This window comes from Mus caroli, chromosome 16 (assembly GCF_900094665.2).
Source record: "Mus caroli chromosome 16, CAROLI_EIJ_v1.1, whole genome shotgun sequence".
In the NCBI taxonomy this organism is placed as follows: domain Eukaryota; kingdom Metazoa; phylum Chordata; class Mammalia; order Rodentia; family Muridae; genus Mus; species Mus caroli.
In genome coordinates, this window is record NC_034585.1 from 30,448,931 (window position 1) to 30,468,709 (window position 19,779).

General features: G+C 39.8%; 1 protein-coding gene across 6 annotated transcripts in view; it reads left to right on the forward strand.

Moving 5' to 3' along the window:
- The window catches only part of Znf148 (zinc finger protein 148), a 122,983-nt gene that overhangs the window by 44,127 nt on the left and 59,077 nt on the right, over window positions 1-19,779 (forward strand). For all 6 annotated transcript variants that reach the window (XM_021184867.2, XM_029470709.1, XM_021184869.2 and 3 more), the window contains exons 3-4: window positions 3,734-3,869; window positions 11,771-12,119. In XM_021184867.2, coding sequence (XP_021040526.1) covers window positions 11,787-12,119 — 333 coding nt within the window. In that variant the 5' untranslated portion in view covers window positions 3,734-3,869; window positions 11,771-11,786. The remainder of the gene's footprint in view (window positions 1-3,733; window positions 3,870-11,770; window positions 12,120-19,779) is intronic.

A 19,779-nucleotide genomic window follows, 5' to 3' on the forward strand; every position in this document is an offset into this window, starting at 1 on the left:
CCTGCCTCTGCCTCCCAAGTGCTGGGATTAAAGGCGTGCGCCACCACACCCTGCACTTCTTATCCTTCTTGGCTGTAGTAAATGTAGAGTGGAGATTTCTGCATGCTCTTGAAGACTATCACCCTTGAGCGTGTAACTATACTTTACCCTTTGCATGGTCATTTCTGTGAATGACCATGTTCCTAACTTGTCCCAATTTGACATTCTTTTTCTCTCTTGGTGATATAAAATAGTGAGTATTGTACTAGTAGTTGTAGATGTAGTAAACTGTGGTATGAACAAGTCAATGATAGTAGCTAGGAAATAGTAGCATGGAAATGTAGCAGATGGGCTCCACTCCATCCGTGGTGTGCACTTGTACTTTCAGCATGTGCGAGGAGGAGGCAGGAACAGGCGTTCAAGGCTTGTCTTGGACACATCACAAATTTGAGTCAGGCTGGGCTACTTGAGACCATGTTTCAAAAAAGGGAGAAAATTTAGTAAATGATAAGTTTTGTTTTAAAAAAATGTAGAAAAGAAAATAATAACCCGCAAGACCTCATTGGCCGATCCATTTGCATTTGTGGCTGTTGCTACAACTACTGCTGTGGCCGAAGCTAAAGGAGTAAGGACAGGAAAGGGATTTTGTCTCTTTGATCTCTCCAAAGCACCCAACTCAGCCAGCTTTAATTGAGAGACATGGGGAATAAGGCTCATTTCTTAAAAACCAACAAAGGAAACAAGCAACCTGGTAAACAAGTTAGGATAGTTGGCCTATCATCTGGAAAATGTAGTGCTAGAGCTCTGCATTTGTTGATTATATAAAAATTCTGGGTTTTAGTTTTGTTTGTTTTTTAGACGAGATCTTACTGTAAAGCCCTGGCTGGCCTGGAACTCACTCTGTAGACTAGGCTGGCCTTGAACGTAATAGAGCTCTGCTTGACTCTGCCTCCCAAGAGCTGGGATTAAAGGCGAGTGCTGCCATGCCCAGCTCATAAATGCAGAGTTTTAAGCAATTCAGGTTATAAAAAGTAATAGAACATTTATCTAACTTGAATTTATTATGGTTGGAGAACATATTTTGTAGGAGTTGAATCCTTTTAATTTTACTGTCATACTGCTTAGTTTAGTGTTTTATGCCTTAGTTTGCTAGTCTGCTGGCTATTGTTAAAACTTAGTTTGGTCTCTGCCAGAGAATGTACATTTAGAAGCAGTATCTTCTTTTTATTGTCCTTTCTTTCTTCTCCCTCCTTTCTGTGAGCCTATCCATCTTGTTATCTTGTAACATCTGTTGTCACTGGTTAGAAATTGGCCATTATTTCGACATTTGCATTAGTTACTGTTCAGTTACTGTGATAAAACACCATGACCACAGCAACTTGTAGAAGAAAGCATTTAATTGGACTTATGGTTTTAGAGGGTGAGAATCCATGATGGAGGCAGGAATAGCTGACAGCTCACATCTCCAACAGGAAGCAGGAGAAATCATCTTGAGAGTCTTGAAACCTCAAAGCCTGCCTTGAGTGTCACATGTCCATCAAGGCCACAAACCTCCTAATCCTTCACAAAAGTTCCACCAGCTGGCAACCAAGGCTTCACCCCTGAGCCTGTGAGCCGTCTCCTTCAGACTAGCACAGTGGTGTCCTGCGCACACTGGTGTCCTGAGCACACTGGTGTCCTGTGCATAGTGCCCTTTCCCTTCCTGCTGCCCAGATGGTCTTCTCTCCATGCTTGTTCTCAGCAGTTTTATTTGGACTCAGGAGTAGCACTTTTCATATCGATTGAAATGGAAGTTGATTGAGTTTCCTGGATTTGTAAGCTTATTTTTAAAAAATAGTCAAATATGAGGAATATTTGGCTTCTGTTTTATTAAATTTTACTTTTTTCTCTTTCTTATTAAGAAATATTGGTGAGCAGGATGTTGGTTCACATATCTCTGGAGCTCTGTTTTTTTCTTTCTGTATTTAATTGGGTAATTTTCTTGTTTCTTTATATTTTTAATAAAGATTAACTTATTATATTATTCTTGCATGTGCATATATGGAAGGCAGATGACAGTCTGCAGAAGTTAGCTTTCTTTCCCATACACTCAGGTCACCAGGTTTGGTAGCAAGAACTCCTACCCACTGAGCAGTTTGGTCAACCCTAATTGGGTAATTTCTATTGATTAACCATTAAGGCTACTGATTGTGTTTTGCAGTTGTAAATTTGGTTTTGAATACTTGGCATACGTTTTTGTATTTGAATAATCACATTCTGTTTCCAAATTCCTGTTGGTTTTTTGAAATAATTTCTTTGCTTTCTTGAGAATTTTACTTGGTAGATGATTGTTTTCACAGTTAGGGGTGAACATAAGTTGAGTTCATAACATAATAAATGTTTGAAATCTTTGTTTAAATGAACCCATGAAAACACTTAGAATCATCTTATATTGCCTAATTTTGATGAATATATATGCCTGTCTCCACCTCCACCCCTCTTTCTATATTGCTTATTTGAGTCTGTTTATGTAGCCCATGTTGTCTGGTACTGGATGTGCACACCAGGCTGGCTTTGAACTCGCAGAGATCTACCTGGTTCTGCCTTCTAAATGCCAGGGTTAAAGGTGTCAGCCCCCATAGTAGCTTGCGTTATCATTTTGAGGGCCATACTGAGGACTGAACCTAGGCCTCATGCAAATTATGCAAGCTCTCTACTCCCAACCCAGTAGCGTGAGGTACATTTTCTGGTATATTTAAATATCTTGTGATTGTTGAAATGGCTATTTTGCATATAATGCTGCACACATACAATATTGCAAGTCCAGATCATCATTCTTTCCCATTTCTCCTGTGCTGGTTTTATTTTTCATATTGTTTATGTGTGATAACAGTCTTGTTGAAAAAGAGAGCACATTTTATTTTATACATGTTTTTGCTAACAAAAACATAGAGCCGGGCGTGGTGGCGCGCGCCTTTAATCCCAGCACTTGGGAGGCAGAGGCAGGTGGATTTCTGAGTTCAAGGCCAGCCTGGTCTACAAAGTGAGTTCCAGGACAGCCAGGGCTACACAGAGAAACCCTGTCTCGAAAAACCAAAAACAAAAAAAACCAAAAAAACCCATAAAGATTGAGGAAGCTTTAGGAGTAGAATGCTGAGCATGGATAGGTTTGACTTTGAACTTTCAGATGCCTGCAGAAGCTTTAGCAGTTTATCCCTCGTTGTAACAGGGCCTCACCGTAGCCCTGGCTGGGCTGGGCTAGACTAGGCTGTCCTCAGACTCACAGAGATCACTGCCTCTGCGCCCCTAGTGCTGGGGGATTAGTACTGTTTGTGCTTTAAGTGGGCACTATTATCCTTGTTGTTTTGTGCCATTGTAAACATGTCAGATCTGTTCGTAAATCCAATGCAAACTGTGCGTGGACCTCATAGGGTAGAAAGTTTTATAACATCATTCATTTGTTTGATAACTTTGCTAATAAGAACTTGCTGTCAGAACATTTTCTTGTGTATAGCCTGTGCTCTTCAGGAGGGAGAGCTCAACTTGCAGTTCCCCACTGCCTCCATGTGGTTCCCAGGAATCAAACTCAAGTCATCAGGTTTAGCAGCATGTCTGTTGAGCCTCGTGTCTTACCTGGAACTGTTGGGTTTTCTCAGTCAGTGCCCTCTCTCTCCCGAAGGCACACCCCCTAGTTTGCACGCAACACAGTGTCCCTGCATGTTCTCCCTCAGGGAGTGGGACAGGTCTCACTTATCCTCTCTGTGTTCTCTTGTAGGCATTGGATGGCACAAGTGACTGAGAGGATCCCAAGAGTTTCTGGGGCCTGTGAAAGGTAGAAACTCAACCATGATTTCTTTCTCAACTCAACAGCATTCCCTTCCTTGAAGTCTTCGTTTTTACTTCAGCCTCAGGTAACTTTATGTCTCATAATGTTGAAATAGTACATTTTACTTATTTAATTTTAGGCCGTATTTTAATTGAGTCATGAATAAAAACAGCACACATTTGAGGTAGCCATTTAGCTGTGAAGGTCACTGATGACTGTATAGTGTTGAATTAGGAAAGTGATTTCAGTGGCTTCAACTATGCTGAAGTTAATTTTTTCCTATATTAAACTTTTTTTTTGTTGGATGAAAGGTTTCATTATTGGGTTTATATCATAGTTTCAGTTTGGATTTTTATATGTGGAGGAAATATGTATTTATTTATTTAATTGTTTGTTTGTTTGCTTGTTTAGTTTTTTTTCCGTGTAGTCTTGGCTGTCCTGGAACTTACCCTGAAGACCATGCTGGCCTCGAACTTAGAAATCTGCATGCCCCTGCCTCCTTCCTGAATGCTGGGATTAAAGTTTTATGTTACTATGCTTAGCTTCTTAAGAGGTTTTTGAGATGAATGGTTAATATATTGTGTAATAATAAGTAGTAGGTTTTCTCTTCATTAATTTCCTTAACCATGACTTACTTTTACACCCCCCCCCCCAACACCACCCCAACATTATATTTCCCAGGATGTCTGGAGACATTTTTTATTCCAAGGAAAAATGTGAGACTTTTTTTTTTTAAGTATAGAATAGAGTTTATTCAGGGCATGGGGAAGGGAGCTAAGAGGGTAGTAGAGACAGAGAAAGGTAGAGAGAGAGAGTAGAGAAGTAAAGAGGCTGGCCATGAGCCCGTGGAGGGCGGGGAGTGGGGGGGGGGTTGCAGGGGAGGCAGAGAAAGAGCAAGAGACCAAGAGCTAGACTATTAATATAATTGTATCTTCCATATATTTTAAAATATTCTAAAAATATTGGTTAGAAATGTAAGTGATGGTTAATGTTGCAAGCTAGTTAGGATCTAAAATTGTCTCGAAGCTAAGCTTACAGGTTTACCAGTAATGGATTATCTAGGTTAAGGTTAAGGTTAGTCTCTGAGACTCTCTGTGAGGGATTAATTGATGTGGGGAGACTCATCACGATTGTAGATGAGATCATACCATGAACAGGGAATCCGGGACTGTATAAAATGTAGCAGTGAGACTGAGCGCTAGTGTGCTTCCTTCATTGTTCACTGTCTGACTGCTGATGCAGCGAGCCTCCTGTATCCAAGTGCCTGCCGCCTCTACTTCCCTACTTTGAACTGTGAGCCAGAATAAGCCCCAGTTTGTCTTGAGAGTTGCTTTTGTCTGAGTATTTTATCACAACAAAAGGAAAAGAATCTAAGATAACACTGCTCTAAATGTGAACGTGTTGTATGCTTGCCTTTAGTAACGTGAGCAAGCAGTCTGGTGTATTACCATGTAGAATTGGGCACTGTGATAATCATAGAAATATGTTTTTATCTACCAGAAAGCTTATTGTAAGCTATCTCATGGTGCATGGAACTTCCGTAATTGTGATGCTCTGGGGAGTGGGGTAGGTTCAGGTTGTTGAGGACGATTGAGCTTAGAGCAGTGCTCATTCTAAGTGTATTATACTCTGTCACTGACTTGTACTCTGAGCCTGTCAGTGGAGAGAAGAAAACAAAAGAATACTTTGCATTTTTGTGGGCAATTTATTATTTTATTTTACGTATATGGATGTTTTGCCTGCATGTATATCTGTCCAGGTCGTCTGCAAGAGCAGCAAGTGTTTTTAACCACTGAGCTGCCTTGCCTCTCTCCAATCCCAACACATTACTTATTAGATAGAAGACAGTAGATTTTGGGTGTGGGTATTGGGTAACCAGCTGTCTCTCACACTAGAGTTTGTGTTAGATTTAATCTTATAAACAGTTACACAATTATAATGATTTAAACAGTTAACAAATCTTTTCTGTTCTTAAGACAAATCTTGGCCAGTGATCTGCACATTAAACAGTATCAGGCACTAAACATTTGTTCATTGTAGCTAGGGAAGTTTAAGAAGTGTTTCTTATATCTGTGCTACATAAAATGATGGAATTCAGTTTTCTAATGGAATGAATAGTTTGAATTTGTGCTAGTACCAAATGTAAGCTACAGTATAACTGGGACCACTGTGTACAGCCCCAACTCCATCCTTCTCATCTGATAAAGGTAAATTATACCTGTTTCGTAAATAGTTTGAGTTCGCAAAAATGCAATGTTTTAGATTCTCAGTGCCACTATTTTCTGGTTGTCATTTTAGAAGACATTTTGATAAATAGTTGGAATATATTTATGTGCTTAGATACTAGGTTTTTGAATGGTTTTCCTGTTAAGTCAGAATGTCTGTTAACTTTTCTTAAATATTTATAGATTATTTTTCTATGGTTAAAAATGGTCACTTTTGCCGGGCATGGTGTGGTGCACGCCTTTAATCCCAGCACTCGGGAGGCAGATGCAGGTGGATTTCTGAGTTCGAGGCCAGCCTGGTCTACAGAGTGAGTTCCAGGTCAGCCAGGGCTACACAGAGAAACCTTGTCTCAAAAAACTGGAAAAAAAAAAAAAGGTCACTTTTATCTAAGTTGTCATATTTACAAAATGGAGAACTTTATCATAATTAATAATTTTATTACTATCTGTTAAATGATGTTTATCACTTCAGTGTCTTCTGTTGCTGCTGGCACTGAACACGGCTCTCACTAGGCTGTTTTGAAATACTAACACTTAAAAATAGTTTTCAAGAAAGACTTTCTAATATGCTAAACGATGTCTATACAAAGATGTATCTGAGAGCTGGGCATGGTATCATGCCTATAATTCCAATGCTTAGAAGGATGAGGCAGGAGGATTGCTGTGAGTTCAGGGCCAAACTGGTTCCTTGTCTCCAATTAAAAAAAAAAAAACAATATTAAAAAACAAAAAACAAAGACGTATTTGAGATGTGTCCAAATACAGACTATTCCTAGAGAAGAAATACTTTGTTTTTCAATGTGGTAAACAATTTTGAGTAAATCAAAGGTCTGTTTTGAAGAGTGTAAGAGTATAGCAAACTTCTTAGGAATGAAGTAGAAACTGGGTAAAGGGCCATTCTAATATTGATAGGGTTTCTTCATTTTTTTATCCACTGTGGTATTGTGAGGCTTATATGTATGTGTGCCCATCACACACTCACCCCAAGGATATCGGCACGTACATATTTTGTTTGTTTGTTTGTTTGCAGAGGTAGCATCTTGTTGTATTGACCTGGCTAGCACTAAGCTTGCAGTGGTCCTCTTGCCTTGATCCCATGTGCTCCAATTAGAGTCATGCAGCACTACAACCAGCTGGCTGGGTGACATTTGGATTTTTCAAGCTAATATTTTTATGATGGGATTTCTCTCTGATTTGCATATAGAGTAGAACTATGATTATCTAGATTAATGTAACTGAAATCCTCAAAATAAACAGGGATTTGGTGAAAATGTTTTAGTTCAGAAGTAATTTGTGAGTTCTAGGGATGTAGCTCAGTGGTGAATGCATACCTCACATTCTATGCCTCTGGGTTCTGTCCGTACTTAGTGTCTTGGTGATGGGCTAGAGAAAGAATTGATTTTCAGAATAAGTACCTTTGAGTGTCTGTCTAAAGAGAAGTTTCTTTTTAGTTTGAATGGGTTCTGGCGTATTGTTGACCCTTGGACAGTAATTAATAATCTAAGTTGGGAATTATTCTTTTCAGAGAAAATAAAATGATACTCAGATTTATAAGCTTGCCCATCATATTTTATTTTGACTCATAGTGTACATTTGAAGTTCCATAATATTCAGTGATAGAGGACAGGAAGAAGTGCTACCATCAGTCTCAACAACGAGACAGGGAAGCAGACTCTTGAAATGAGAAGTTCCCTCCCCTCCCCTCCCCTCCCCTCTTCTTTCTCTTTGTTAAATGCTTGAGTGCAGGTTAATTAAAGGTAGTTTGTGGCTGGTGGAGACATTCTATTTATATTTTGAAAGGGAGCTTAAAACTTCTTTCAAGAAGTTTAGAGGATTTAGCAAATGCTTTCAAATCTGTTTTCGTGTTAAAACTCACAGCCATCTTTTCTTTGACATAGGTATACTTTTAATATTGCTCTTTATCAGCAATGTATTGTATTTTAAAAGTTCCAATTGGATGTAGAAAAATTCAGGAGAGATTGTCTTCATTATGGATTGACGAGAAAGGAGGAAATAAGGTAGTTTAAGAGGATAAATATGGAAAAAATGAATATTTTTTCATGATAAATAAAAGCAAGTGTACTCACATATATAAAATAAATACATCTTTTAGAAGGATGTATTTATTTATTATATATAAGTACAATGTAGCTGTCTTCAGACACCCTAGAATTGAGCTTCAGATCTCATTACAGATGGTTGTGAGCCACCATGTGGTTGCTGGGATTTGAATTCAGGACCTTTGGAAGAGCAGTCAGTGCTCTTAACCACTGAGCCATCTCTCCAGCTCAATAAATACATCTTTAACAAAAAAAATTTTTATAAAAACTTAAATCTTAGACAGGCGCATGTCCCAGCCCCAGCACAGGAGGCAGAGGGCAGAGGCAGGCAGGTCTCTTGAGTTCCAGGACAGCCCGGTCTACAGTGTGAGTTCCAGGACAGCCAGGGCTACACAGAAAAACCAAATCAAACCAAACAAAAAATCCTTACATTTTAATTCTTTATAAAAGCTCCAACTCAAAGCTTTTTTTACTGTATGTTTACTTGTAAATCTGTAGAATTTCTAAGCACTTGTTCAGAGTCCTTCAGACATTAAGTTAGAAGACAACAGTAAGCTTATCTCTTCCTGAAAGCAACAGGAAGAGGTGGCTGCTAGTTGACATGCTCTTCCCTCTAGCCTTGAATGATTATGAAATTCCCCAGACTGTTACAGTGGAGATGAGTTCTACACAGATGAGCTGAACAGTTGTCACTGAGAATGGTGGTGGCTATGACAGAGAGGAGCACACACCACACAGTTGGAGACAGAGAGCAAGTGGTCTAGCTGTGCAAGTCTGTGGGGGAGAGAACAGGACAGGCTGAGGAAACAGGGTCTCAGACAGACTCTCACCTGCCACTCAGTTCCAAAACCTAACTGCAGCAGGGCTCTGCTGTACTCCCCAGCACTGACGCAGAACTCCAGACAAAACTGGTGCATGCTCTGAGAGAGAAGGTTCATGACTCGCCTTTTTCCTATGGAATCTTTGTTAGTCTGTTTTCTAAAACAAATTTCCATGGTAACAGTTTAAAAGTGCATGGGAAGACTCTTACTATCTGTGAAGTTCTTAACTTTCATTGTTTTCCCCTATAGAACCACTATAGACAGCTCATTTCATTCCCTTTAATGGTATAGACATTCTGTTGCGTGATGGGTATGTTCAAGTAAGTCTCTCCTTTTCCCATTAAAAGGCTGCAGCAAGCATCGCCCAGTGTAGATGTTAGATAGGTTTCTGTGAATAGAAACACAGGCTTGCATATCTCCCTTCTCCCTAGCAGTCAGCTGGCCACTTAAATCAGATACCCGACAAAAGGACTTAAAAGGTAGAAAAAAAACATGGTCTTGGGCAGAAGGAGCCAGGAGTGGGTGAGTGGAAGAGCGTGAGTAGAGAAGGACAGGGTATGCTCCACAGCCCCAGCCCCACGGGCCTGTTTCCTTCAGCTCCGTCTAACTTCCCACTGCCGTGAAGTTCTAGAACCTCCCTGAATACTACCCCCACTGAAGTGCCAACTTTTAATAAATGATCCTCTTGGGGTTGGGGAAGCAATTCATAGTCAAACCAAATCTAGGTCAAGAGCACAACATTTTTCTTTTGATAGATATTTTCAAGGTTTATTTGAAAGTCTAAGCACGGGCTGGTGAGATGGCTCAGTGGGTAAGAGCACCCGACTATTCTTCCAAAGGTCCAGAGTTCAAATCCCAGCAACCACATGGTGGCTCACAACCATCCGCAACGAGATCTGGCGCCCTCTTCTGGAGTGTCTGAAGACAGCTACAGTGTACTTGCATATAATAAATAAATACATCTTTAAAAAAAAAAAAAGAAAGTCTAAGCAGTGATCATTGATAGAAAAGTATTTTCTGATATTGCAGGAAAGCTGTGTTCACAGTTTGTAGTTATTCAATTGGAGTCTTGAGTTTCTGGCTCAGTTCAGAAGTGTAGGAGAAAGAAAGCATGGGTGAGGAAGGGGACTTCATCTCAGCAAGGGTTTGGAGAGCCAGGCTTGCCTGTGTTCTGCTTGGACTGTTTCTCCGTATTTTTAATACCTTCTCTGTTTGAAACACGTTATTTCCTGTTCTAAGACCCCGACTGAAGTCCTTGGTGCTCCCCCTACCCCAAACAGTCTTGTTGAAAGTGCACTTTTGATTCTTACTGTTTAACTTGATGCTAAACTGTTATTCCCCCCTCCCTACCCCCAGTTGATAGAAGTGCAAGAATGTGATCTTTCAGTTGTTGATCAGAATTGTGGCCGTTCAGATCCTCTATAGTAGGGGACTTAGTCTTCTCTGGAATAGCGGGTTTCAGCTGGATGCTGTGCTGTTGATAAAGCGCAATACTAAAAACTGAGTTTTCCCTAAGCCACTTACTTAGGCTGGTCTTTTATTTTAAATTTTTTTTCACATCTTTCATACTCTCTAAAACAGACAGGTTTTTGTTTTTCCCAAACACAGTTTCACTTTGTAGCCCTGGCTGTCCTGGAACTCAATCTGTAGACTAGGCAGGCCTTGAACTCAGAGATCTGCCTCTGGAGTGCTAGGATTAAAAGTGTGTACCACCACCCAGATTTTTTTTTTTTTAAAGTAATGGTATATGTGACAGCAGTTGATGCAGTATATGTAAGTTGGGAGTTTTTCACATCTTTTGAGAAAACAGTAGGTCGTCTAGAAACAGCATAGTTTGCCAGAATTTCTAAAGAATTGGCCAGAATAATCAACTTACAGTCCTTTAAACAACATTTACTTAGTTATAGAAAACTTGTTTTATAAGAAATGTGTAAAGCAGAATGTGAAGATAGCAGCTACTTGGTAAGATGTTCAAAACGATTGACCTTTAAGAGTTTGTTTGCTCTGTGAAGATTTTGAAAAGTAAAAATCAAATGCTGCTCATTGGTCATATGTTTTCCAGACTGATAACATCTGGTAGGTACCAGGAAGGCAAGAAAAGCAAGTCTGAATTAGTCTTTGTTTACTCTGCTATTCATAAAGGTCTGTGAAGTGTTCATTTAAGAAAAGATCATTCCCTTGATGATAGCCTTCATAAATTCAAGGATATTTTGATTTTAGTAGGGATTGGAATCTAATGTACATTTTGGTCTTACATTATGAAGCCGAAGGTGATATTCAACACTGCCTAAGACACCAAAGCACAGTGCTCTCTTACTTGTGAGCTTCCACTTGGGGACTGAGGGTTATAGTTGTTCTGCGTGATTTTTAAGTTCTTTGAGCACACTCTGCCTGTTTGAGTGCTGCTGTGGTTTGCTGAACCGAGGGCTTCTTGTGTATGGTAGCCAAGCGCTGTTGTAACCGAGCAGCTGTATCACAGCCTTTCTTAGGGTTTATGAGGGTCTTTGTTTGCATCGGGGGTTTGCCTGGGAGTATTCTCTGTCCGTTATGTTTTACTGGTTCATCCTTTTACATTTTATGACACTGTAATATGTTCAGATTTGAAAGTTCTTGAACTAAAGTTATAAATACGTCCTTTAATCTGTTTTGTGTAAAGTTCACTTTCAGTAATGAAAAATATTGGGATTATGCCTTAATTTCAAAATGAAAACTTGTTTTGCTTTTCTAGCCTCTGGAAGTCAATCTTGGTAATTATATGGATTAGATGAGTAAAGATTTTCTATTTGAATGTATAAATTTTATAATTTGAAATAAAAATCTACCAAACAGGACATATAAACTAATTTTTTTATGCTTTGTTGCCAAACTTGGTCTTTCTAGGCAGTTATACTTAAGCATGAACATTGACGACAAACTGGAAGGATTGTTTCTTAAATGTGGCGGCATAGACGAAATGCAGTCTTCCAGGGCAATGGTTGTAATGGGTGGAGTGTCTGGCCAGTCTGCCGTGTCTGGAGAACTGCAGGAGTCAGTACTTCAAGATCGAAGTTTGCCTCACCAGGAGATCCTTGCTGCAGACGAAGTGTTACAAGAGAGTGAAATGAGACAACAGGATATGATATCCCATGATGAACTCATGGTCCACGAAGAGACAGTGAAAAATGACGAAGAGCAGATGGACACCCACGAGCGGCTTCCCCAAGGACTGCAGTATGCACTTAATGTCCCTGTAAGTACTAAACTAGAAATGGTCCACAGTCCCGGGAGTCACCAAAAAATTACAATAGTCAAAGGCTAATCAGTTTTTGTTGTTGTTATTGTTTTGATTGTTTATGTTTTAATTGAGTGACCAAGCTGTGGACAGCTATCATATTCGAAAGGCAGAATTAAGTTTTTACATGTTATTGTTTTTGAACTCTATTTTCGAACATTTATTTGGTCATGGTTATGTGTGTACTGGATGTTAAGCGCTTGCTTTGGAAAGACACCATGTTTAGCATTTCTTTTTGATTTTTGGAGGTGGTTTCTCTGTGTAGTTCTTGCTGTCTTGGAACTTGATCTATTTGTGGCAGGCTGTCAGTATATAGCCCAAGTTGGCCTAGAATTTGCTACGTGCGCCAGGTCATCCTTTGTTGCGGGAAATATTAAAATCAAACCAGCACGTTGCTGTGCTTATGCCTGCTCCTCTCTCAGCTCTGGGGGTCTGGCCGGCCTGTTCTTATCGTGTGGAGACTCTGGCCTGGAGCTCCCGAAACTACCCCACCCAGCTCACTAAGTTCCCACTGGCGAGTCGCTACCAAGCAAACCCCGTGCTTCAGATCCCCCACGGCCTTTGTGGTGCACCTCAGGCAAAACACACACCTTGCCACCATACCTTTCTCTCTTGAACCCAGATGAGCGCCCTGTGAAGGAAAATGCAACACAAATTTAGCTCAGAAATGAGGATAACTCAGATGCTGGGCGCGGCAACTAAAATCCTAACTTGCAAGCCTTATTAAATCTAAATCCTCTGGTGGCGAATCCTGACGGATCCGCCATTGAACCTGGGAGACACTCTTGTCCTCATCATGTCCTCACACTATCCCTGTCCAAAAAGACCTAACTCTCTTCCTCAGTCCAACCCAGAAGTCCCGCCTACTTGCCTAGTGATTGCTGGCATCCTCCTGCCTCTTCGCAGCTGGGATTACTCAGCTCCAAGAAACTTTTTTAGGCATTTATGTCTTCTCTTCTTCCATCTTTATTTATTTTGCTTGTCTTGACAAAGAATCTTGTTGTACAGCCCATGCTGCCCTGCGTCCTTACCATGTAGCCCAGGCTAGCTTCAAACTCCTTGGCAGTCTTCTTGCTTCAGTTTCCCACTGCCCCTGGTACTGGTGTTTATAGGCTTGCTGGCACCACACCCAATTGTCTGTTTTCACTCTGATGAATAAAACCAGAACCATATTTTGAGTCTTAGGTCTTCCACCACTGGTACTAGACCCAGAGGCTTTTTTCTCCCTTTATCTATAATGCAGCACTTTTTCTTTGCTTGAGGAGTATCACGTATCTGCCTAAATATGTACTTCAGCCATAACTCAATGCTGTTTTCTGCATAGGTAGTGCAACTTCATCACTGTCCTACCGCTCACAGGGACTCTAGTTGAGCCCTAAGATAGAGACTTGTGCTGACTTACCTAGTGTCCATATCTCTTGATAGATTGTGGGTTCTAAAAGGCAGCAGTGTTGTTTATGTTCTGCTGTATACCACCATAGTGTGACTAATGGATAACCATTTACAGTTGTGCATATGTGCACCAATTTGTACCTAGCCCATTGCAGAAGCCTGTTTATAATGGATTACATGAACTGCTGTTTGAGTGTTGAACCAGCTTTTCATGCCTTCAGTAAATCCCAGTATGATTGTTTTTATACATTGTTAGTGTTATACTTTGTTAGTGTTATACATTGTTAGTGTTATACTTTATTTTTTACAACTTAGGAGAGAGACCGGTATGTAATTTTCTTTCCCTGTAATGTTGTTGCTTAGTTTTGGTGTTTCATATTTCTTGCCTTGAGTTAATCCCTGTTCTTGTCTTCTGGAAAAGATAGGAGAGAATTGATAAATTTCCCTCTTAAATGTTTGCTTGAATTCACCGGAACCTGGTGCTCTCTATTTTGGAAGACTTAGAAAATCTTGGGCCAATTTTCTTATAGATGTGGGCCTATTCAGATCATCTATTTCTTCTATGACTCAGCAAGGCTCTTTGTTGTAAAAGAACGGTCAATTCTGTCAAAGTTTTCAGTTATTGTACACAAATCTGTTACCAGTTTTCCCTTCTTTCCTTTCTTTCTTCCTCCCTTCCTTTTTCTTTTTCTTTTTCTCCTCTTCCTCCCCTTTTTTTCTATCCTTTAAATGCTTTCGAGTTTGATGTTAATAGTCTATTTGTTTCTGCCTAGCTATAGGTATGTGTTTATGGTTTTGTTACTGTCTTTACCATTCTTTTTTAAAATTAATTAATTAATTTAATATGAGTATACTGTAGCTGTCTTCAGACACCGCAGAAGAGGGCACCAGATCCCATTGCAGATGGTTGTCGAGATTTGAACTCAGGACCTTCAGAAGAGCAGTCAGTGCTCTTAACCCCTGAACCATCTCACCAGCCCCCATCTTTACCATTCTTAAGTTTATAATTGAGTAGTGTTAAGTTGTATCTGCAGTGTTGTATAGCAGGTCTCTAGAGCTTCCTTGACCTAAAAAACTGACACTTTGTGTTGAATGCTTGCTCTGTTCCTTCTCCAGAAGTGACTGATTTTATTGATATCTTAAGAATACTTTTTTTCCTATTGATTCCTGTTTGTTTGTTTATTTAATTTGGTTTTTTGAGACAGGGTTTCTCTGTGTAGCCCTGGCTATCCTGGAGCTCACTCTGTAGACCAGGTTGGCCTCCAACTCAGAAATCTCCTCTGCCTCCTATGTGCTAAGATCTTAAAGGCCTACGCCACCAGTGCTTGGCTGATTTGCGCACGTGCGCGCGCGCACACACAACACACACACACACACACACACACACACACACACACACACACACGGGAGGTATGTGCATGTGAGCGTGGAGCAGTACAGAGACCAGAGGAGGGCCTCTGATCTGCTGGAGCTAAAAGAGTAGGTGATGGTGAGTCACCTAATGAGGGTACTGGGAATTGAACTCAGATCCTCTAGAAGAAGAGTAAGTGCCTTAAACCACTGAGCCATCTCTCCTGCCCATGACTTACTGTTTCCAGTTCATTGATTTGGAGTGTGTGTGTGTGTGTGTGTGTGTGTGTGTGTGTGTGTGTGTGTATGTGTGTGTGTGNGAGAGAGAGAGAGAGAGAGAGAGAGAGAGAGAGAGAGAGAGAGAGAGAGAGATGCTATCTTCTAGCCCTAGCTGGCCTTGAACTCTAGCTGAAGAGGATCACTTGTGCTCCAATGGAGGTCAGGGGCAGCCTGCAGGAATTCATGTGACCTTTCCCGATGTGGGCCTGGGGATCAGGTCACCACACTCAGGTCATCCACCTGACATGGCAAGCAGGCAGCAGAGCCGGCTCACTGGCACTGCTCTTCCTTGTGTTGACTTTGAGTGTCATTAGGCTGTTATTTCAGGCCTTTTCTCCTGCCATGCACCAGGACTGTGAGTTTCCTCTAAGCCACTGCTTCAGATGTGTTACTAGTTGAGTGTTTAATTACATTCTCTTTCCTTATATCTTTGATTTCTTTGAACTATGGATTATTTGGAAGTGCATAGTTTAATTTCCAAATATTTGATAGAAGAATATTTTCTACCTTGTTTTTGCTGTTACTTGATTTCTAGTTTCAACTATTGTCCGAGTAAATACTATTTGATTACTGCACTAAGGTGACTTTTATGACCAGATTGTGAGACACTTGAGAAGTATATACATTCTACTGTTGGCTTTATCCAGTAGTCTAGACTTCACAGTAACTTTATTAGACATGCTGTAGCCTGAACCTTTTGTTTTTTTAGTTTCTGTAGTGATCTTTTCAAATGTGATGTAACTTCTTGCTCCTTTTATAAAACGACTTCACTGATTCCTCATTGTCAGACAGCTAAAATGTACTTACTAGTTTGGATGGAGATAGCCATTGTGTCAGGTCTCTGAGGTAACTTCTTTCATAGCTGGTTACTAAAGTCTCTCATACTTCATTTTAAGCATATCAGACTACCTTAGTTCACCAGATCCACAGTGACTTTCTCGTTTCTTTTGCACATGGTGTGTTTATGCCTGAAATATTCTTGTTGACATCTCAGCTTGTGAAAACTTCCTTGTTGATTTTTATTATGGCCAACTTACTTTGTATTTCTTTGCTTGTAAAGCTGTATTATTATCCTTTAAGGTTTATTTTGTAGGTCTGGCCTTTAAATTTTATCTTAGTACTTGGGCTATAGGAGGCAACCCAGATGTGTAAGTAAAGATGCATTTTTTAAAAAGATTTATTTATTATTAAATATAAGTACACTGTAGCTGACTTCAGATGTGCCAGAAGAGGGTGCCAGATCTCATTACAGGTGGTTGTGATCCACCACGTGGTTGCTGGAATTTGAACTCAGGACCAAGAGCAATCAGTGCTCTTACCCACTGAGCTATCTCTCCAGCCCGCATTTTGTTTTTAATTGGAGAGTTAAGTGGAAAAGCTTGTATCTTCAGTTCAGTTCAGACAGCTGCATACATTTTAGTAATACACAACCCCTCAGGATATAGAACATTTTCAGTATCTAGAAAGTTGCTTTGTGATTCTTCCCAGTCATTTGTCTCATAATTATTAGGATTGTTTTTCATTATAATTTGTTGTAGTCTCAGAAATTTTATGTCATGAAATTAAATGTAGTTCTCATGTTTGTGTGTTTTCGTGAAGCACATTATTAGTTTATCTGTGTTGATTGTTTATTAATACTTCATTGTTTTTCCTTATTGATTAGTGTTGTTTTGTTTTACTATCTAAACATTTACTATCTTTTTTCCTTGTGTGCACTTCCTTATTTGTATTATTAGAAATAAGGCTATTAGTAACTGTACTTTCTGCATGTTTATATGCCTTCTCTTGAGTTGTGTTTCTGTTTGACTGATTTAGTTTATCTCTCAGTCAGAAACACTTTTTGACTTTATCCTCCATAGTTAAGTTTGAGATCAGATAGAATAATACCTCAGTTTTGTTCTTTGCAAGACTCTTAGGACAGTTTATGTCCTTGTATTTCATGTAGAGTCAGTCTTAGTTTAGAGCCAGCTGGACTTTTATTTAAGATCACATAGATTCTAGGTAATGATTTGCTTACAACCAACATTTAAACAATGGTGGTTTTAATTCATCAGATGGCATACCTCTAGTTTTTTAGGTTTTCTTTAATTTACCCCAGCCTTTTCTGTCGTTTTTAGTGTTTAATTAGACAACGTTTGTTTGAGTGCTGTAGCAAATAGTACTCGGATAACAAGCTTCCGTTGCTTTTCCTATGCACTCTGTGACACTGTTGCTGTCACCTGTCAGTTTTCAGAGTTACACTGTACATTCTTTTTTTGCCAACCAGCACTTGCCAGAGTTTCCCTTTTTTGTGAAGAGTCCTCTTATCATGACTGGATATGACATCTATGACATCTTGAAAGACATCTTTTAAGAAGTTTATTTGCGGGGCTGGTGAGATGGCTCAATGGGTAAGAGCACCCGACTGCTCTTCCAAAGGTCTGGAGTTCAAATCCCAGCAACCACATGGTGGCTCACAACCANAAAAAAAAAAAAAGAAGTTTATTTGATTGCTAGCTAGCGAGTGTATGCCTGATCTTAAGCCAGCTAGTTAAATACTACCCTGCATCTACAGATCCTGAGCCCTGCTTTAGCATCTTGTATTAGATGGGCTTCCCATGTAATTCCCAGCTTACAACTTGAGGACTGCAAGGCTCATGATAGGGAAGAGCAGAAAGGGGAAGAGACAAGAGCTAACCCTTTATAATCAATCCCCACTGCCCTCTGAACCCTCTGTCTACCCCAGATCCGGTTCCTACTCTGTAATTGAGTTACTTTGAGGATGTTTTTATTGATGAAATCAACAGTATGTGACTTTGAGATTGACATAAATGAATCAGAGCTGTCATATCTGTAGTCCATTTCTCTTGTGAGGCCTCAGGTGAGCATACTCTTGTTGAAAGGCCATTGGGGGTTGTTTCCAGCTTTTAGCTAGTACAGATAAAGCTGCTGTGGATATATTAGTTCATGGGTTCTACAGAGCCTGAGATCTCTAGAACATGTCCTTCCGTTTTCATAGCCTATCGCCATAAATGATCTGTTTATGTGCTTTTCATTGGCATGTCACTTACAGGATTGTGAGGGGTTCCTTTCTTATCAGCACAGTAGAACTTTTCTCAACTCCTTATTCTTTTTTTTGTTGTTGTTGTTTTTTGAGACAGGGTTTCTCTGTATAGCCCTGGCTGTCCTGGAACTCAAACTGTAGACCAGGCTGGCCTTGAACTCAGAAATCCGCCTGCCTCTGCCTCCCAAGTGCCGGGATTAAAGGTGTGCACCACCACGCCTGGCTATGACTCCTTATTCTTTTAACCTGTCAGTTTGACACTCCATTTGTATGAGTGCTCAGTTGAGTTGTCGTCCTCAAAGATAAGTGAATCTGAAAAATTGGTCATGCCGGTTAACAGATGGTCAGAATTTGGGATTTATGTAACATTGTTTTATAATGAGACATAAATAGATATGAGGAATTATTCCCCTTCTTAGTCATATGTTGCTGTTGGTGGTAAGGGCCGTGTATTGGTTTTCATTGAAAAGGGCATTTTACCCAGAACAGTATAATTTTGTTTCTCAATGTGAACAAACTTACGAGTAACAGGCCCCATTTTCAACATTCTCTTTAGTAAGTATTTTTAAAATGATATTGAACATGGTGATGGTTTTCTTCCTCTGTTAGTTCATTCACTTGGAAATCACAAAAAGCTCCTTTTCATATTACCCCTTGTTAGTAGAGAATTAGCACTTGAGTTTTCACAAATGTTAATGACTTTAGGTTCTGTACTCTTAGTAAATTAAGTTAACAATTAAAAGTTGTTATTTGTGGCAACTTAGCTCTCAGGATTTATTTTGATTTTCTACTCTTAAGTCAGTAGAGGTCAACTTTTTGGTGTATGGTTTACTCATTGGATGTTTGTTCTCTAATCCATTACATTTAAATTAACACTTGAGGCCTTTAAGCTCACTGGGCTTCTGCAGATGCTTATCAGTCACATGGTGTCTATGTTGGGCAGTGTCCATGCAGGCTGTTTCATCACAGCCTGTCTCACTAGACAGTGCTGTGGCAGCTTTGCAACATCTCAGAAAATAAAGAAAAGATATCACCTATCTTCTCATTCTTACAAAGTTCATCAAAGAAGATTTGAGAACTCTTAAACTTCTATGCTCTTTTCTTTTCCAGTTGATGACAAGCATGTTAAGAGGAAAGGCTCCCAGTCTGTATTTACAAATTGGAGTAGATTATAATTGATGATAATACATTTGTCTTCTGATAAACTGTTGGGCTGTATAACATGAATGAAAATATTTTATAAACTGGGAGCTATCTAAAAGTTCATGTTCTTGTCATACAATGATATATAGAAAAGATTTTAGGAATATCTAACTCCTGAAAGATTTACTTCAGAATTTATGTGACATTCTTTTAAACATCTTTTAAAAACTTACATGTGAAGGTCAGAAAGACAACCTGCACGGATCAGTTTTCCCTTGCACCATGGAGGTCCCAGTGACCAGATTTCAGGAGTCAGCTGTGCAGACAGGGGCTTTTTACCAGCTGAAGCTTCTCCGTGGCTTTGTGTGACATTTTTAGATCATAAATTTATAAAGCATCACGATAGAATTA